Source organism: Microtus pennsylvanicus, chromosome X, assembly GCF_037038515.1.
Source record: "Microtus pennsylvanicus isolate mMicPen1 chromosome X, mMicPen1.hap1, whole genome shotgun sequence".
NCBI classification, from domain to species: Eukaryota; Metazoa; Chordata; class Mammalia; order Rodentia; family Cricetidae; genus Microtus; species Microtus pennsylvanicus.
In genome coordinates this window covers 17,893,837-17,911,303 of record NC_134601.1, presented here as the reverse complement: position 1 = coordinate 17,911,303, position 17,467 = coordinate 17,893,837, and the positions used below count along the sequence as shown (strand labels likewise).

Sequence of the window (17,467 nt, the reverse complement as noted above, 5' to 3'; positions counted from 1 at the left end):
TCTGCATTCATTTACGCCGTTACAAGCGGCATTCAGCTTGGCTTCCCAATTGCACTCGCAGTGTGAGCTGCTGTCCCATGCTCTGATGCCTTCTGACCATACCGGACTGTTTCCCTCAAGCTGGGGGTCCAAATCAATTCTCCTGTTGAGAAACTGCTCCTGGCAGGTGACCACCGCAAGGAGAAAAGCAATTAATGGAACTTTTTTCCCATTTCATGTCCTTGCTTAGGACTTTAGAAGAGAGGACACTCAATTAGTGCCTCTGTTTTTCTCATTTCGAGTTAAAAAGAAAATAGAAATGGAGAGAAACACCTACCGATGAAGGTTGGGAGCCTACAAGTTTGGAACCAAAGGGCAGGCTCCCTTTATATCCCTGAACCACATGGATTTTCCCATCAAGCTGATAGCGACAGCTATCCAGACAACTGGGGATTTTGTGGAAAAACAACAGACCTGTTCTTGAACACTCCCTTCACGTGTAATCTATAAGCTAACCAACCTCGACACTCTAGACACAGGTCACATCTTTACTCTACTCCAGCCTACTGGGCTGACCTGTCACCTGGAGCCCCTACAGGCACTTCAAAGTCAGCAAGACCAATGACCTGAACATCGCATCTGCACAGCAACTCCTCAAGCTTCCGCATCCTCAGCTAGTTCCTTTCCGCATCCACCCTGTCACCGCAAACAGAAATCTGGGCACTGCCTTTCTAGCGCCATTGCTTTTAATTAAAGTCAGCATCACCTGTAGCATTACAGCTCACCTTCAGCCTGAGCCACAACCTCCGCATGGGTCTCCTGCCTTGTGCGCTGCGCATCTCCCTGACCTGACACCCCATGCAACTTATCTCCAACATGAAACCAAGTTGGTTGGCCCTCTGGCTCCTCGGGAGCAGGTGATTGCCTAGCCCCTCCCAGTGCTTCTTGGCAGGCCACCAATTAGTTTTCATTCCTTGTAGTCTCCCCTACCCTTTGCCTCTGGTTTCCTCAACCTGGAATGCCTTCTCCAGCATGTCTATTGGGGGAAATTCTCCTTAGCCCCAAACCCAGCTCCAACCTCAAGCTTCCTGGAAAGAAATGCCCATCCATCACCAAAGGAAAGGACAACAGGACCAATCACCTTCTCCTGCATCTGTAGGTTGCGCTTTTTAAAGCTTACTTTAAAATTTTCTGTTGTTTCTTCATTGTACCTGGTACTGTGTCACAGAAGGACAATTTTTTAAAAAAAATTTAAATTTAAAATATAAAGCATTTTAGGTGGTGGCGCACGCCTTTAATCCCAGCACTCGGGAGGCAGAGGCAGGCGGATCTCTGTGAGTTCGAGGCCAGCCTGGTCTACAAGAGCTAGTTCCAGGACAGGCTCCAAAGCCACCGAGAAACCCTGTCTCGAAAAACCAAAAAAATATATATATATATATAAAGCATTTTGTATACTGAGCACATTTCGCCGGTTTCCTTTCTATTTCATGCCACTGATTTTGTGTACCTTTTCTTTCTTTTTTTAAAAAAACAATCTAGGAACCATAAAAGAGAGAAAACATGATTATTTATCTTTCTGGGACTGGCTTAGTATGATGACCTCCAGTTACACCCCTTTTCCTGCAAGTGATGTAACTTTTTTTATGGCTAAAAAGAATTCCACTGTGTACATGGAGTGCATGTCCTTTATCCACTTCTCTGGAGCTGGAGACCGAGGCTGCCTCAATCCCTTGACTGTTCTGAATAGTAGGCTTCAGGTTTTATCACACTGAAGGAAGAAGCCACATGATTTGACAGTTGAGTACGAAGTTGTTTAATCAATGTCCTTGCTCAACTGTACCTTCTCCTGTCTCCCTGGTTCCTAGAGTCTTGACTCTTCTCAGTATCTCTGTCTTCTCTGAGGAATCCTTTGCTTTGCTCCTCATGACTGCCTAACACTTTTGTTTGCACCCTAGAAATCACCAAGCAGCACAAGGACTCTGCATGAAATGGTCTGCGCGCGTGCCCAGAGATGTGTGGGCTGGCAGGCGAAGAGCATTCTCGAGAGCCTGGCCTTCATAGTCACCTCTATCCCGTCCCAGTCCCCATCAGTCATGCGGACACAGACACCAACACCAACATTCTTCTTCGCCCTTTCTCTCCCTTCCTCGCAGTCTATGGAACTCATACTCTGTGTCATACTTTGACACCATCATTGTATAAATGAAAATAGTCTTCACCATCCCTAGGACCCCACACACAGACACTCTGGGAGACAGACTTCCCTCCTGCCTCGTGCACTGGGAAATGGCCAGGCTTCTTGCAGTGATCACAGCCCCATCCCAGCTTCCTAATCCCAGGAAGTTGTCAGTGCTGCCTGAGAAAAGAAGCCAGGCAGTGGCTGGGCCAGTGTGTGTCACACAATGGCCTGGACTGAGAGAAGCAGTTCCCTCCTACCGCGTGGCCATCACATACACCTTGGCTACAGGCATCAGAAGGCCAGGGTAAGATCTTACCTGCTGGTACGGGCCTCAGATGGGGCGAGCTGACTGAGTACATTGAAGTTGTTCCCCAGCTCCAGGGTGCTGGGATCTGCAGGCTGTTGAGGAGCCACAGCTGGGTCTCCCTGGCCGCCTTCTGTAGTACCATATGTCTCCTGACAGGCCTGGATGGTCATGGGAGCCATGTTCATCTCCTCATCAGCTGAGGGGCTGAGGAAGAAAAGGTATCATGAGAGAGAGTCCCAGGGGACTGTTCCACTGCACTCTACTGGCATCTCCCATGGCCAGAGGATGGGATACTCTCATCTAAAGAGAGGAGCCAGGTACTGCTGCTCCCTTGTCACTAAAAGTAGTGTTTGTGACCATGGGGCAATCCCTGAAGCACCCGCGTTGCACACTCCATGGCAGGGGCCACAGGAAAGGCAGCAGACGCCCTTAGATGGTGTTCCCCTCCTCCCACCCTCCCTTGTCTTCAAGCACTGAGACTGGGACCCTGGTATCCCAGCATTCCCTCCTGAGTCCCTCCTAATTCCACCCTCCCACAAGAGAAGAACATGACCACTATCCCTGGAACGCATCTGTGCACATCAAGCCCATAGCAGGCAGGGCTCTAAGCCGCTGTATCAAAAAGAATGAGTGGTAGCCATGATTTTCAGCCTCAGGTGAGGAGAAGCTAAAACCCCTCTGCAGCGAAAAGAAAGCAACTGTCACGTCCAGTTCTATCGGGAAGAAGCAGTAGTAGAAACAGAGGTTGTCCTGGCCAAATGAGCCAACAGAACAAAGACTCTCCAACGCTAAGCCACTGCAACTTCAGAAGCTGTAAACTTCATAGGTCATGAAAAAGAGCGAGCAGCCAGACACGCCCAGGAGGCCCTTCTGTGCAATGTAGCATCCGGGAGGAGGTGTCTTAGTTTCCTGCTGAGCTGCTTGCAAGTCCGGTGGGCCAAGAGAAAATAGCAGCAAAGGAGGCCTTTGAAGGCCTCTGAAGCCTGCACAGAATCTGGTGGCTTAAGACAGCCACTGCCAACTCTTGACCTAGCTACACTCTGCCTGGAAGACAACGTCACTCTCTACATAAGCCTGCTTCCACAGTATAACTCACTGCTTGGCAACACTTGCTAGCTGTGAGACCCTCGCATGTAGGATGCAAACTATAAACAACTCGGGCTAGAAGGAAAAAGGCAAAACAGTGTGTTATTAAATGACTGAATAAATGGATAAAATAAACTGGCAGTGGGAAAGCGAGGCGAGCTCTCTGGAGTCTCATCGGATAGTTTCTCTACAACTACTTCCTTTAGCTTGATGGTTTTATAAAATGAGTATTTGATAGTATTTTGTGACCCCCCAAATGTCCTGTGTGCTTTACATATGTAAACCCATTTATTCTCTTTAAAGTCTATATAGTAGGAGCTATTTCCGTTATTGTTCCTGTACAAGCTGAGCAGCACACCAAAGGTCCCAGAGAGTTAAATCAAAGCTTCAGAATCCAAGCTCTCAGCCCTCTATGCACAAATGAACACTGGGCAAAATCCCTCTAGCTTCTGACAGTTAAATTAACTCTACGACCTTGGCAAAGTTTTGCCCTGTGACTGGTCCTGACCTCATGCTCCTCAATTAGTTTGTTTATCAAATGTATAGGGAACTGTGAAATTACACAGTAGAGTCCCTGTCCAGGAGAGAGAGGTCAGTCATGAATGACCTTGAGGTCCAGCCAGTACTGTAGTAACCTCTGCAAACAGCCCAGGTGAGGCCATCCACAAATTGGCCACTGTAGCCAACCACACCCCCCCACACACGCAGAGATGGGGGGGGGGGATGGGATGGGCAACCAGGATCATTTGTGATCCTCCAGCGCTATCTTGTGGCTGGCGCAGGAACTGCCGCAGGAGAAATCTTGACGCTAGTCTCCGGAGCAGCCATTTCGCCTTTCCTGCTGTCTCATACCCCAGCTAGCTAGCGGCTGCGGGAGTAGGCGAATTCACACCCAAACTCTGGCCTAGACACCCACGCCCAGCGCATCATGCGCATGCGCATAGCCGCAGGCATAGCACCAAATTGTAGACCTGCGCAGTTGAAGTATGCGGCAGTCTAATTAGAATAGGTACAGGCGCACGCGTTCTGTACCCGCGGTGCGTGTTCGAGGCAGTCTGATTGTACCTGTGGTTCACTTTGATATTTTCAGTGTGTGTCCCCGAAGAGATGGTAATAGAAGAAGGCTTGTCAACCTTAATACAATGAACATTGTAGACTGGATAAAGCTAGTGTGTGTTTTGAAAAGAATCAGGCAACAGTTTCACTTGTTTAGCAGCGCCCAGATTCCTATCCTTTAGAACCCACTCTTGGCTGTGACATCCAAAAATAACTCGGCCTATTATGAGACCACACAGGAAGGTAGGGGGTAGGCAGAGCAAACCTCTGATTAAGAATTGCTCTCCTAGTAATTAAAGGCATGGTGGCACACACCTTTAATCCCAGCACTTGGGAAGCAGAGGCAGGCGGATCTTTGTGAGTTCGAGGCCAGCCTGGTCTACAGCGCAAGTTCTAGGACAGACTCCATAGGTACAGAAAAACCCTGTCTCAAAAACCAAAACCCAAAACAAAAGAACTGTTACCCTTAGATTGGTTCTCAATGTATACTGGAGAAGAGAGGAAATTGGTGAGCTTAAGAAAAATATTGGAGACATATACTCAGAAAATTAAACAAAAATCTCAGAGAGTGTTATTAACACTTTTCCAGGTGAGGGGCTGGAAGAGCAGGTAAGAGCACTGTCTGCTCTTCTTCAATTGCTAGCACCCATATGCAGCTCAAATCATCTGTCTCTGGGGACCCGCTGCCTTCTTCTAACGTCCACTGATACTGCATGCAGGTGGTGTGCAAACATGCATGCAGGCAAAACACCCATACACAAAAATTTTTAAATTTTTAAATGGAAAAACCCTAAGAGATTCTTAAGCACAGCCAGAGTTAGGAAACCCCACCATCAGGAGCTTTTGCATTGGTTCTTCAAACTGGTAAAGAGCAAAGGAATGTACCGCTTGGAACCAAACTCTACAATTGGTTTTGTATAAGTCACAGCCTTTCTGTTTGTTTCCCCATTTCCCCATCTCACAGTTATCAGAACAACTTACAGCACATAAAGACAACATACCGTGACTATCATCAGCTAATATTTTCAGTGAGTGCTAATTGTCAGTGCAATCTAAGAGAAGCAACATTGTATAGCAAGGCTTGTGACTTCAAGGGACATTGTTCACACCACTTTAGAGTAAAAAGACAACTGTAGTGGACTGTGAAAATCTAAACACCCATTCACCTTTAAGTCCATAAGCACAGTCGTCTCTTTGGATTAAAACCTGATTGGTAAAGTCTTGTTATTAAACGAAACAAGGCCCTGTTCTCATTAGTCACCAGCTACTCTATGCTTTGGAACATGCTAGGCACATTTCCACCACAGTTCTGTAGCTTTAGCTGTCCCCTTCTTTCTAGGCTTGATTCTCTTTGTGCCACCACCCCCACAATCCCTTTAACAAGCATCTGTAGTTTAGAACCATGGCTGTTATCTTCAGACACTGTTCTTCCAGAAGACATGGGGAGGGACCTGGGTTTCAAGCCTTTGCTCTTCAAACTAGGCATAAATCTGAAAGGTTCCATGGAAACAGAACAAAAGGCTGTGGCAGGAGAATGGATTATGCAGAAAGAGGCATCGAGATTAGCATAGCAAAGAAACCACTGTGAGAAGACGGGACCTCTCCATACATACATCGCAGGCTGCATGTAACAGGATGAGTGAGAAAAATTTCATGATTCAAATGTGTGAGTGTGTGGGCCTATGTAAATGACCCATAAAGGATCAAGATTCTCCTTGTCCAAGGCTTTTGGACTTCAGAACATTTCTAGATCTGATCCACTTCCATTCTCTTTTCTCTATATGTGCACACACAGACATATATACACAGACGTGTGTGTGTGCGCGCGCGCGCTCGCGCGCGCGTGTGTGTATGCGTGTGTGTGTTTGCATGTGTACCTGCACATCTGGAGGCTAGAGGACCACCCCAGGTGTTACTCCTTAGTTACAGCATCAACTCCTTTGAGACAGGGTCTCTCACTGGCCTGGAACCCACCAATTAGGCAAGACCAGCAAGACCCAGAGAGTCTCCTGTCTGCACTTCCTGGATGCTGGGATGCCAAGCGTTTTGTGTGAGTTCTGGAGGTGGAATACAGGTCTTAGTGCTTACACTATAAGCACCTTGCTAGCTGAGCAATCCCCTCAGCTCCCCACTTCTCTTCTCAGGAATGATCTTCTCTTTCTTAATAAACTGTATCTACTTCTATCTCCCTGGTTCTGTTCTCATTGCTCGAGAGGCTGTCGGTTTCCACTCTCCACTAAGCTATCCCAAAGACCCCTCCTCGGTCGCACTGATTTGTTAGTCAGTGAGAGCTCATTGAAAGCAGGAGCACATCTTCATTGTCTGTGGCCCAAGTGCCACACCAACAACGGAAGGAAAGTGACCTCGCTGGACTAGAGAGTGCTTCATCGCAAACAATGGTATGTAACGGAAGGCTTCCTGGTACAGACAGTGACCTCGCTGGACTAGAGAGTGCTTCATTGCAAGCAATGGTATGTAATGGAAGGCTTCCTGGCACAGACAGGCCAAAAAGTTCCAGCTGGATCTTTTGTCTCTTCATATATTTCAGGCCAGCTCACAGACACAGCTGGCTTCATCTTCCTAGCCAAAGCCTGATAGCTACCCAAGCCGCTGGGTTTCTAGCACTGTCTGCTAATGCCTTACCCCTTGGAGTCTGCTGCGCTGTTGCTCTTCTTGTCATTCAGAAAAGAAATTATCATGGCGCCAGACCTGAGGGAAGAAAGCACAAAAGTCTGCTAAGGCTCAGAATGAGGAGACTGGGCCCAGGTGCCTTCTCAGGGGAAAGGGAAGGACTGAGTTTGTCAGTAAAGACTGTCCTGTCTTTGATTCCGCCAGTCACTGCCATTCCTGGTGCTGCCTGTCTGTCTCTCCCTGAGATTTCTTTCCCACAATCCAGCTGGTTGGGGCAGACTACAGTCTATACAGGAGGGGTTCACCGAGAGTGGCTGCTCAGCCCCCTTTTCCACAAATCTCCACCACTACCCCAAGTGGGTGCATGTAGGTTGGTGCTGAAATTTCTGGGCCAACAAACTCATCACATGTCCCTCTTGTAGTGCTTTCAATGGCAGGGACGCAGTTCTGGGTCAGCCCCCTAGCAGGCTTTTGGTCCAGCTATGACTATTTGATGCGGCAAAGGTCTGAAGATAAGGGGATCCTTGGCCACTGGAACTGAGAAAGCTGGGAGGGCTCTGTGTGACAGCAGGGTCAGTTCCTGAGGTGCTGGCTGCACAGTCACTCGGACCTAGAAAAGGAGTGAAGCCAGAAGCTGAGTTCAGCCTGTGGAAGGGGAGCAAAGCTAGTCTGAGGTCACAACTCTATGGCCCTAGCAGACGCTGGGCAATGAAGAAAGAGCTGCTCACGTAGCTTGGGGGAGTAAGACTCACTTTCATCCCCAAACAGCCCGTTATCTGGGGTAGCATAGTGTAGACTCAAACCACAGTTTTGATGTCTCTAAGCTCTGGGATCTTGTTTGGTCATCAGTTTTATCAGTTAATAAATTATGAATGATAATCATATCTGTCTCATGAGCATTCTCAGTTCATAGCCAGCTACTTTAAATAACATTTGGGTCATAGCGTCTGCGAACACGTTCTCCACTCCTGCTGAGCTCTATCTATGGTCACCGTTAAAAGCATAGCTCCTTTACAATCCATCTGTATCTGCCCAGTGGATCTGGTATAGCACTGTCTTACCTAGGCTTCCCGGACCTAGGCCCCATCTTCTTTCCTGGCAGACTGATGCTCACAGTGCTCCCATCACTTACATAAGCCCCTGCCTTCCGTATGAACAGAGCCCTTTATGTTGGCTCCTAAGCCTGCTTATGTTAGTTGTGCAATTATAAGAACCAAGTTCGACTAATGAGTAATCTCATACAAATGACTGGGAAAGGAGGGTAGTGCTTTCCAGGAGGGCAACTTACAGTCTGGAAAGATTGTAAACCATTTTCTTAAAAACAAGCAAACAAAAAGCAATTGGGTGGGAGGGATGGCTTAGATGATGATGAAGAGTTTGTTTTATAAGCCCAAGACCTGGCTTCAATTCAATGCCCAGGACTCATATGCAAAACAAAAAGCCAGATGTGGAGGTGTGCATTTGTGAGCCCAGCACAGTGGAGGAAGAAACAGTCAGACCCTCAGGGCTTGCTAATTGGTAAGGCCCAGGTCCTGGTATGAGACCCTATCTCAAATCACAAGGTGTATGGCGCCTAAGAAACAACGCCAGAGGTTGATCTCTGGCCTGAACACACATGCACACACATAAGCATCCACATGAACACACATACACTTGTACACACAAAGTCAAAACTAGTATAAGACGACTGTGACGGACTACAATAAGCATCCTACAAATCTAGAAGATTCTTCATACTAGTTTGCAAATGACTTTGAGGTTTCGTCTCACTCTAAGGAAATGGATTTGTTTGATGAGGAGTTTGGACTTAATTTCAAGTAAGAGGGGGGCCACTGGGAACTTGAAAGTGGGGATAAATGTATCCTGGTTCATTTTGGGAAGATTTTCTGACGTCTGCACAGACAGCAGAATGAACCAAGTCCATGACCCAATGGCCTTTCCTAGACCTGCTCAAAAGCAGATTTTAGAGGTGGTGCCTACTATGTCTGGTTCCAGGCACCCACTGCAACTAGTTAAGTTAGTGAGAAATCCAGTTGGGGAAGCAGCCAGAAGAGCATCCTCCCAGGATCCTTCTGGGTAGACTTTAGGAGGTCATGGGGTTGGGCTGGCCCTCTAGCAGTTTCAGCTCCCTACAGACCAACCATAATGTTGTTAGCACAGTTTGAAACTGTACTATTATTTTGCCAACATCTGTATAACTAGCCTTTGTCTCCGGGGATGATTCCTCAAATCACCCGCTAAGAGTGGCTCCTGACTCAGCCAGGGCTTCTTTCACTCGTCTACTTCTTTCAATGACTCTCAGAACATTTGATCAGGGAAGAGTGCGAGGCAAGCAAGAGATGGAGGGGCTTCTTCCTCTTCTGGAAAGGGAGAAAGAGACAAAGGGACCCTAGATTTGTCTTCAGAGCTCAGCCATGAAGGAAGAAGGCACTGATTCTTCCATTTTTATGTCATTTGTTAGTTTGTTTCTTTTAGTTTATTCCACCCAGGACCAGTCCTTGCTGAGGGCTAGGCCTTTAGCTGGGAGTTAGCGCCTTGCATGTGCTCTGGAGGAATCCGAGAGTCAGTGATAGAGGTGTGGCAGTGGCTAGACTGAAATGGAAGTAAATCCAAGAAGCAGCAAATCCAAGAGCAAAGGACGGGGGAGTACCGGAGAGAGGAGTCCCGATCCCAGCAGTGCAAGCAGTTTGGCTGCTTGAACCTGGTCTGTCACAGGGATCTGTGAGAACTGTCTCCCACTAGAATCTTACCCTTTTTGCTCTGCACCCGCACCTGCTCCAGCCAAACCTTCTGGTGGGGATTCTGGGGCTTCTGGTTCCTCGCTGCCACCACCCAACTGTGCAGCTGATCTGATATTGGAAGAGAAGCATTTGTTGACTTTGATCAGGCGCAACCTTGTGTAATTTCGATGTCTTGAGTGTATGTCTGATGACTTGGGAGCAGAAGTCCTTGCTTAGCTCCCTAAACTGCTCTGATCAGAGTCAATCCAAGCCTAAGTGGACTCTTTCAGCAAGTATTTCTGTTTCACTCAAATTTAATGGGCAAGGAACATGAACGGAAACCAAATGAGCTAGAAACTCAGGGGGAGGTAGCCACATTAGTGGCCAATGCTCACCAGAGCAAGAGACAGGGAATTGGGGTTGCTAGCAAGTCAGAGAGGGCAGACAGAAAAACTTCCCTTCCTCATCCATCTAAGGCCCCCTTCCCTCATTCTCAGGGTTCAGTCCACACTAGGGGTCTAGAGCTCCCAAATGAAAAGCGGGGGAGGGGGAGAATTGTGAGAGGGAGAGCCTGGTCTGGAGTTAGTGCCCCTCTGCAATTTGATATTTGGGGAAATACTACAGTTTTGCTCTCTCTAGGCCCCCCCCTCTCTCCCCCTCCACTTTCCCCTCTGCAGACAGGTAGCAATAGTATAGTGCTGATCTTTAGTTCAGCTGCTGACTTTGGATCCAGGCCCATGGAAGTCCTTTGGTTGAGTGCACATGGGCTTTATATTCTGGGGAAGGTCTATTCGCCGCAGTGAGTTACCTTTCCAAATCTGTGTTGCAATTCTTAAACTTAGCCTCCCAAGCTGAATCTCTGTTGAAGTCTTCAGAGCATGGTGCTTCAATGGTTTTATGGGAAGGCCTGCAGAGGAAAGAAATGACTTAACCACTCCTCAACCACCCACACTCTGATGCTCACCTCATCCTTAGATGTTGCTTGTCTCTTAGGTGCTGAAAATTTGCTAATGATGGGTTGGCCAACTCACAAATCCTCACTACTCCTCACTGGTATCGACTAGGGGCCAGACTCTATTCTTCCAACTTTCCACATGTTAATTCTCCACATCAGTTTCAAGACATGGGTACTATTGCCATCCATGCGCCTTTTCCAGATGAGCCGCTTGATGCTCAGAAGGCCTGAGCCGGTGTGCTCCAAGTTCCACAAGTAACAAGAAGAGCTGGAGCCCAGGCATCTGCCCTCAACTTTCTAATCCTAATTCCTCATCAGGGAGCCGTGTTATCAAGTCCAGGAGTCAGTCTTGGCATTACTCTGGGTCGCCCACCAGTGGGTCTCTCCCTCAGACTTCCAATCTCTCTTCCCTCAGCCCTGTGATACCCTCTGTTTCCCTGGTTCCATATTTCTGGTATCCTTTTATCTTCTCCACCTTATCTGTCCTTTACCAATTCATGTTCCAGTGTTCTTCCCTGTCCACATACTCCATCACCTGCTACTCACACTCCTTTCCTGCCATCATCTAATGACCTCCAAATGTCCCCAGGCAGGAACGTGGAAGTCAGACAGAAAGAAAGGTGGCAGAGTGTTAGGTGATGGACGATGGAGCGCTGGGTAATACTGCCATCCATGCCTGGTTTCCAGATGTTCCACCTGATGCTCAGGAGACCAGAGAGCTGTGCTCCTTCGTCTGGGATCGTGCTGCTTCTCCCAGGAAAAGAGCTCGGACCTTTGTGCTCCTCATCTTAAGCACAGGGCACTGTGGCATTATAAGCCATGGAGGCAGACCCAAGAACCCCACCCCAATGCCTTCTCTTATAAACAAGACAATGAAAACCTTGGTTTTAAAATACACAGACCCAGTGTCCCCACCCAGTTTGGCTGGTTAGTCCTGTCATTTTCTGAGGACATGCTATGGTTGATCTTGTCAGAATCAGTAGTTCTGTCCCAGGGAGTTCCAGTTACCACTGGGTCTCAGGGCCAGGCTTTTGGCCTCACAAAAACCAAATACTCATTACATAATTATTGTTGAATAAAATATGGAGAGACTGGTAGAGAATGCAGGTTGGCCACACCTTTTACCAACTAGTTATCCCCACAGTGCTAGACTGAGCCTCCTGCCTCCTACTCATCTTGAGAAAGGTGCAAAGGGAGGCAGGACAGCAATGGGGCCTCAGTACCTCAGGGCTTCCAGGTCTGGGGCCACCAGGCGGAGTCCTGCTCTGGGGGTTGTGATCTGCAAACGGACGATCTCCTCAGTTTTCAAACTGTGGGCCAAAGGAAAGACTGGAGAATTTCTGGGAGAGAAGCTTCCTCTTTCCCTCTGAGTCAGCACCCAAGAGCATTCTCTGTCTGGTGCTTAGCTGCAGTGTGATACCCAGACCCATCTTCCCCACCTCTTTGCCCTCATCTATTCTTTGTTTGAGTCTTCTTGGCACTGTAACTAATTTCAAGTCACTGATTGTAGGCGGGCGAAAGGGTACTGCCAGTCTCCTACTTGGAGCTGCCTCTAGGCCAATCTTAGAAAGTACAGGGTCTTCTAGATGGGCATTTGAACAGATGTGTCTGCTAAGAGGAAGCTGTGAAATGGGCTTGAAGTAGAGACAAGGGTTTGACATGGCTAGGTTGACATTTTAGAAAGGCCACCAGGGTATGGGAGGCAGCAACCTGAAAAGTGAGACAGGCAGAACTTAGATGACCTGGCACTGTCACCGCACCGCTAGACCTTCCTAGGTTGCCGAACCCAGCCAGTCAGACCAGCGGGAAACCATGTTACCAGCTCATAGTCCAGAGATGGTTCTTGAAACCCACCTGGGTTCCTGGCTTCCAGAGGGGCTGGGAACACTTGGTATGCACCCAAGTAGAATTGCTTGAGACACGTGGGCTCTTCCTCCATTTACACTGGCAAAGAAGGCAGATGTGAGAAGTGCTGGAGACAACAGGCCTGCCCCCTAGGTGGGGTAAACTTGGCCAAGTTAGAGAAGTACCAGGAGCAAGTGTAAGAACGGGACGCCACCGCAGTGGCCCGTCTCTCACAGCTAAGGAGTGACTGTTACCTGCCAGAAACAGATCGTGCTAGAGCAGGGGGCTCCTGTTTTTTCTCGGGAGGCACATCCTCATCCACATCAACCCTGTGGGCAAGAAAAGTGGTCACTGTGGTTTTCTCAGCTATCTTGGTGCTTTTACCGGTGTCTTGGCCACTCCAGCTCAGGGGGAGTGGGTAGGACATTATCATTGGGCTAGTTCCTGGATCCCAGGGAACTTCATTTGGAAATAGGTTCTTAGGAGATATAAAAAGGTTAAGACGAGGTCCTGCTAAATTAGGAGAGGCCCTGAATCCAATGGCAATGTCCTTCTGAGACTAAGGAAATCTGGACACAGACACAGTCGATGTGAATGAAGAAGACATTAGCTTGGTGAGGCAAATACGATTTGTCCCAATCCTTCCAACACCCCAATTTCAGAGTTCTGACCTCCACTTCTGGGGTTTTAAAGCATTCTACCCCATTATTGAGAGCTAAGAAGCACCCACTATTCTCCAGTACTTTGTGCTGCTGCTCCCTGCTTTCTTGTCAGCAACTGTCACTCAACAGCACCCTATTTCCACTCTGCTCTTTGCTCTGCCTAGGTATTGGCCTGAACACTGGTTCCTCACTGACTTTCCACCTACAGCTTATTATGGATGCCACCTTATCTGGAAGGCCTTTGATGTCCACTCAACTAAAGGTCCCAGTCCCTCAGATTCACCTTCATATAAGTTTCTTCTCTATCTTCTATCCATCATTTTCCTCTGACAGAAATTGATCCTTGCCTCGCTCAGCTAGTAGTCTCCTGACAAAGCAACCATTCCCCTTTTCCCCGTTTGCCCTAGAGGACCAATCCATAACATCCTCATCAACTCCTAGGGAGTATCTCTCGGGGTTCTGGGCAACAGGAGAGTACAGGGCAGGGCCAGAGCAAATGGACTCTTGCTATGACTGGGGAGGACAACTCTCTTTGCTCCCTGACAGGAGGCTCGCTGCCTGGCTAGCATTTGGCTCCTGAGGCTTCCTTCCCTTGGTGATACTCACCTCTTTGCAATAAATGGGGCCTGCAGCTCCTGGGTAGGACTGCTAGAAAGGAAGCAGAGTGGTAACATGTTGGAAAAAGCTGAAGGGCAGGGGCCATCTTACAGCCTCTCCTGTTCCCAGTACCTCCTGATTTTATTCTAAGAAGTACATCTGAGACTCGCCAGAAGGTCAAAGCTGGAATACCCTTATTCTTTCACCAGTCAGAGGAAAGCCGAAACCCCAGTAGAGGAGAAGGACCTCAGGTTATGGAGTCAGTAATGGCCAAGGCAGGCTCAAGCCCACGGGGCCTCATTTCTGGACAACTTACCTAGTGGACTTCTTAGCCGCTGAGAGGACATAAGAGTGTTCCCGTGGGGCCGTCTTCTTCAAAACACCACTTGCAGCTTGTGACCTGGGGTGGTATGAGGTGAGGGCATCTGACGTGTGTCAAACTAGCCACTCTGCCAGTCTAGCCTTGGAGATTCACGGACTGACTCAGGAATACCCTCAGGGAGTTGAGGAGGGTAAGCTAGGATAGCACTGCTCTAAGAACTATTCAGAGGAACCATGGACACCGAGGGAAGGACCTTTTCTTAGGGAGCATGTAGCACATGTCAAGCTCAGCCCTGGATGCTGACATTCTCACACTGGTTCATCGATCCTCACAACCAGGCAAGTAGGTGCTGATATACTCCATAACTGATGGAGCCTGGCCACTGCTCTGGTTGTTTGCCTAAGTGCACATACCTAAGCAAGTGTCAGAATGGCATTCAATGTGAGGCACCTCCAGAGTTTCTTATTCATTCCCCATGGCCCTGCACTATCCAGATTTCAAAGCTCATGCAACTGTGTGCTCTTTTTGCACAGAAGTGCCATCCTTCCAGGCCTTCAAAAGGGACTGTCACTATGCTTCCTAAAGCACATATGAGCTGGCTGATGCTGGCCTTTAGTTGGGCTCCTCCGTTGTAAGCAAGGGGCACTTGAAACTCTGGAGACCATTCCTGCAACCAAACAACACTGCAAACACAATACACCCAGAGATGGCGGGTGCAGACAGCCTTTCCCGGGGCACTTTACCCTGAATATTATTCAAGTTTCTTGAGACAGTTTGAATCTACACGTGAGCCTTATCCATGGTCCTGTGTTTCCTAGATTCTACCCATGCAAGGTTCTCAGGAGCGTCTCCTGAGCTGGCCCAGCACTGAGATGTTCACTAACTTGTGGAATGCCAACTGGACCTACACACCATGAGTGTCCTCACAGATTATGTGCTATGCACTTTGTGCTCTGACTGGTAGAATCCTTTCCAGCACAGGCTCTGGCCCTGGCCGTACTCATGGCTATGCTTATAAGGGCTAACATTACCTCCGTCTCTGTTCATCTGAGGTGAAGGGCACCTCCACTTCCTCGGTCTCTGATGTGGAGCTGCGCCTGATGTTGTACGGTGCCCTGTGGGGGACAGAAACAGTTATGAATCTTCTTCCTCCATGTCCTTCCTGTTCCCTGTTGCAAGTTACTCCCCTTAGCACCTTGGCTTCATGACTGCCAACGCCACTAACAGGACAATGGGGCAAGGAATAAGCTGTACAAGGATGTGAAGTCCTGGGAAGTGCTGGCACAATCCAGACATTTGTCCAAAGCTCTCCTCCTGGGCCTGGGGCCCTTGGAAGGAACCTCAAGTGAAGCGAAGCTTTAGACACAAAATGCCCACAGCAATAGCCTATGGGGACAATGACAATGTAAGAAACATCATGCCTCTGAGCATAGCTTAGCTGAAGCCAGCCCTGCCTGAGAACTTGAGACCTAAGAAGGGGCACAGGGACATATCCAGAAAACACAGACAGTGAGCAGCAGGCCTCATAGCCATGGCTCATTGTCCATTTTCTAGAATGTGCTCCTTCCAGAAGTTTCTTACAGCTTTTGTTTTGCCTCATATAATTGTATTAGAAATAGCCATTCAATTTTCTAGAGCTGTGCCACCCTCTGCTCCAGGCCACAGTTATAAGTGGCAAGGCTGTCAAGCCAATAAGACTAGATCTCCCCAGATAAGGGACTAGTTTAGAAGTAAGTGTCCATCTCCCCTCGATGGGTTCAGTGTCTGGGATCATTATATACTCACAGTTTCTTATAATCTTCCGTAGTCATCTTATAACCAGAGGAGTGAGGAGCAGAAGCAGAATTAGCTGCTCCTGGCAGTCCAGAAGCACTAGAAGAGCAAGACATTTCCATCTGCCCAACCACAGGTCAGCTCTTGCCTCTAACTTTACCCACACAGCCCCGTAGAGATGCGGGCCACTAGGAGATGTTCTTCCTTGTCGTCAGCCCTGCCAGGCACTTTGAGCATGACAGACCCAGCTCCATCACAAGGAAACAGCCCGCCAGGCTCTCATTTGCATAATGACTAATTGCAAGGTGTTTACATAACATGCCTCCTTGGCATAGTAGGAAGGTGAACTAAGCACATGGCTTCAATATTCTCAGCAAGGTGCCAGCTGTGAGGCCAATGGGACATGGGGTAAGTAAAATAAAGGCCTGTGGGCACTAGGAAGTGGAGGCATAATCCACATCTCTATGCAGAACTCCCCTCCCAGCCACTGCCCTTGGCCAGTGGCCAGAGCCAGGCAGGACATTCTCTTACTCCTCTGCTAGCCCTTCCTTGGTCTAGGCTCGGGACAAGACTCCCCCACCTTCCTATTGAGCATCTGGCCAGCACACAAAGGATGTACCTTCTTGGCGCTCCATTGGTCTTAGGGTGGTGCTGTTGGGAGTTAGATGAGCTGTCTATTGTTCGGGTGAACACTCCCCTACAAGAGACACCGAAAGGTATTGAGAAGTCTGGGTGTGGCCCTAGTGGTATGAGGATGCAGGTAGAGTCTTGAGATCACTTACCGGATGATGTAACCAGCAGGAGCCTTTGTGTTCGGAGAACTGCCAAGAGAAAAGGAGACATGAAGGGAATAGCAGCTTCACTACAGAGCTCAGGCCACCGATTTTTACTGGTTCTCAACTACAGCAGATGGCTATCCCAGTATAGTGGTCAGGTGTACCCCAATATAGTGGCCAGGTGCCCACTTTGCTCCACCTAGCTTTCCTTCAGTCTCTCCCAGGAACCTTGCCATGGCTGACTCCACCCCAGCCATGCCCAGCATAGTCTTGGCTTACAACAGGGTGCCAGGCAGGCTTGCTCTATGGTTTAACATTTACTTCAGAGTTCCAGAAGTTTCTGCTTTTCCAGGCCCCAGGGCCTCCTGGATCAGACTGAAAGTCCCTTGGTCAGAGCCCAGGCTGCCTCAGTCTGGGGCTGAAGCGAACAGAAGGTAATGCTCTCTGGCCTTCCCTTACCACTCCTCTGGCCCCTAGTGGGGCTGAAAGTGGAAAATGTTAGTTTCTGGGCACTGGGGCTTGCTATGTGTCAACAAAAGATGGTGTTCAGAAGACTTGGGGGGCACTAGGGAGAGCATG

General features: G+C 48.6%; 1 protein-coding gene across 4 annotated transcripts in view; it reads right to left on the bottom strand.

The window, feature by feature from the left end:
* The window catches only part of Znf185 (zinc finger protein 185 with LIM domain), a 50,550-nt gene that overhangs the window by 19,175 nt on the left and 13,908 nt on the right, over positions 1 to 17,467 (bottom strand). For 2 of the 4 annotated variants that reach the window (XM_075957724.1, XM_075957728.1), the window contains exons 5-17: positions 16,895 to 16,933; positions 16,732 to 16,809; positions 16,125 to 16,211; positions 15,371 to 15,454; positions 14,334 to 14,417; positions 14,027 to 14,068; positions 13,013 to 13,087; positions 12,768 to 12,857; positions 12,137 to 12,223; positions 10,767 to 10,865; positions 9,989 to 10,087; positions 7,251 to 7,316; positions 2,475 to 2,669 (exon numbers count right to left, since the gene is read on the bottom strand). In XM_075957724.1, coding sequence (XP_075813839.1) covers positions 2,475 to 2,669; positions 7,251 to 7,316; positions 9,989 to 10,087; positions 10,767 to 10,865; positions 12,137 to 12,223; positions 12,768 to 12,857; positions 13,013 to 13,087; positions 14,027 to 14,068; positions 14,334 to 14,417; positions 15,371 to 15,454; positions 16,125 to 16,211; positions 16,732 to 16,809; positions 16,895 to 16,933 — 1,125 coding nt within the window. The remainder of the gene's footprint in view (positions 1 to 2,474; positions 2,670 to 7,250; positions 7,317 to 9,988; positions 10,088 to 10,766; positions 10,866 to 12,136; positions 12,224 to 12,767; positions 12,858 to 13,012; positions 13,088 to 14,026; positions 14,069 to 14,333; positions 14,418 to 15,370; positions 15,455 to 16,124; positions 16,212 to 16,731; positions 16,810 to 16,894; positions 16,934 to 17,467) is intronic. The other 2 variants (XM_075957725.1, XM_075957727.1) reach the window with 2 other exon arrangements.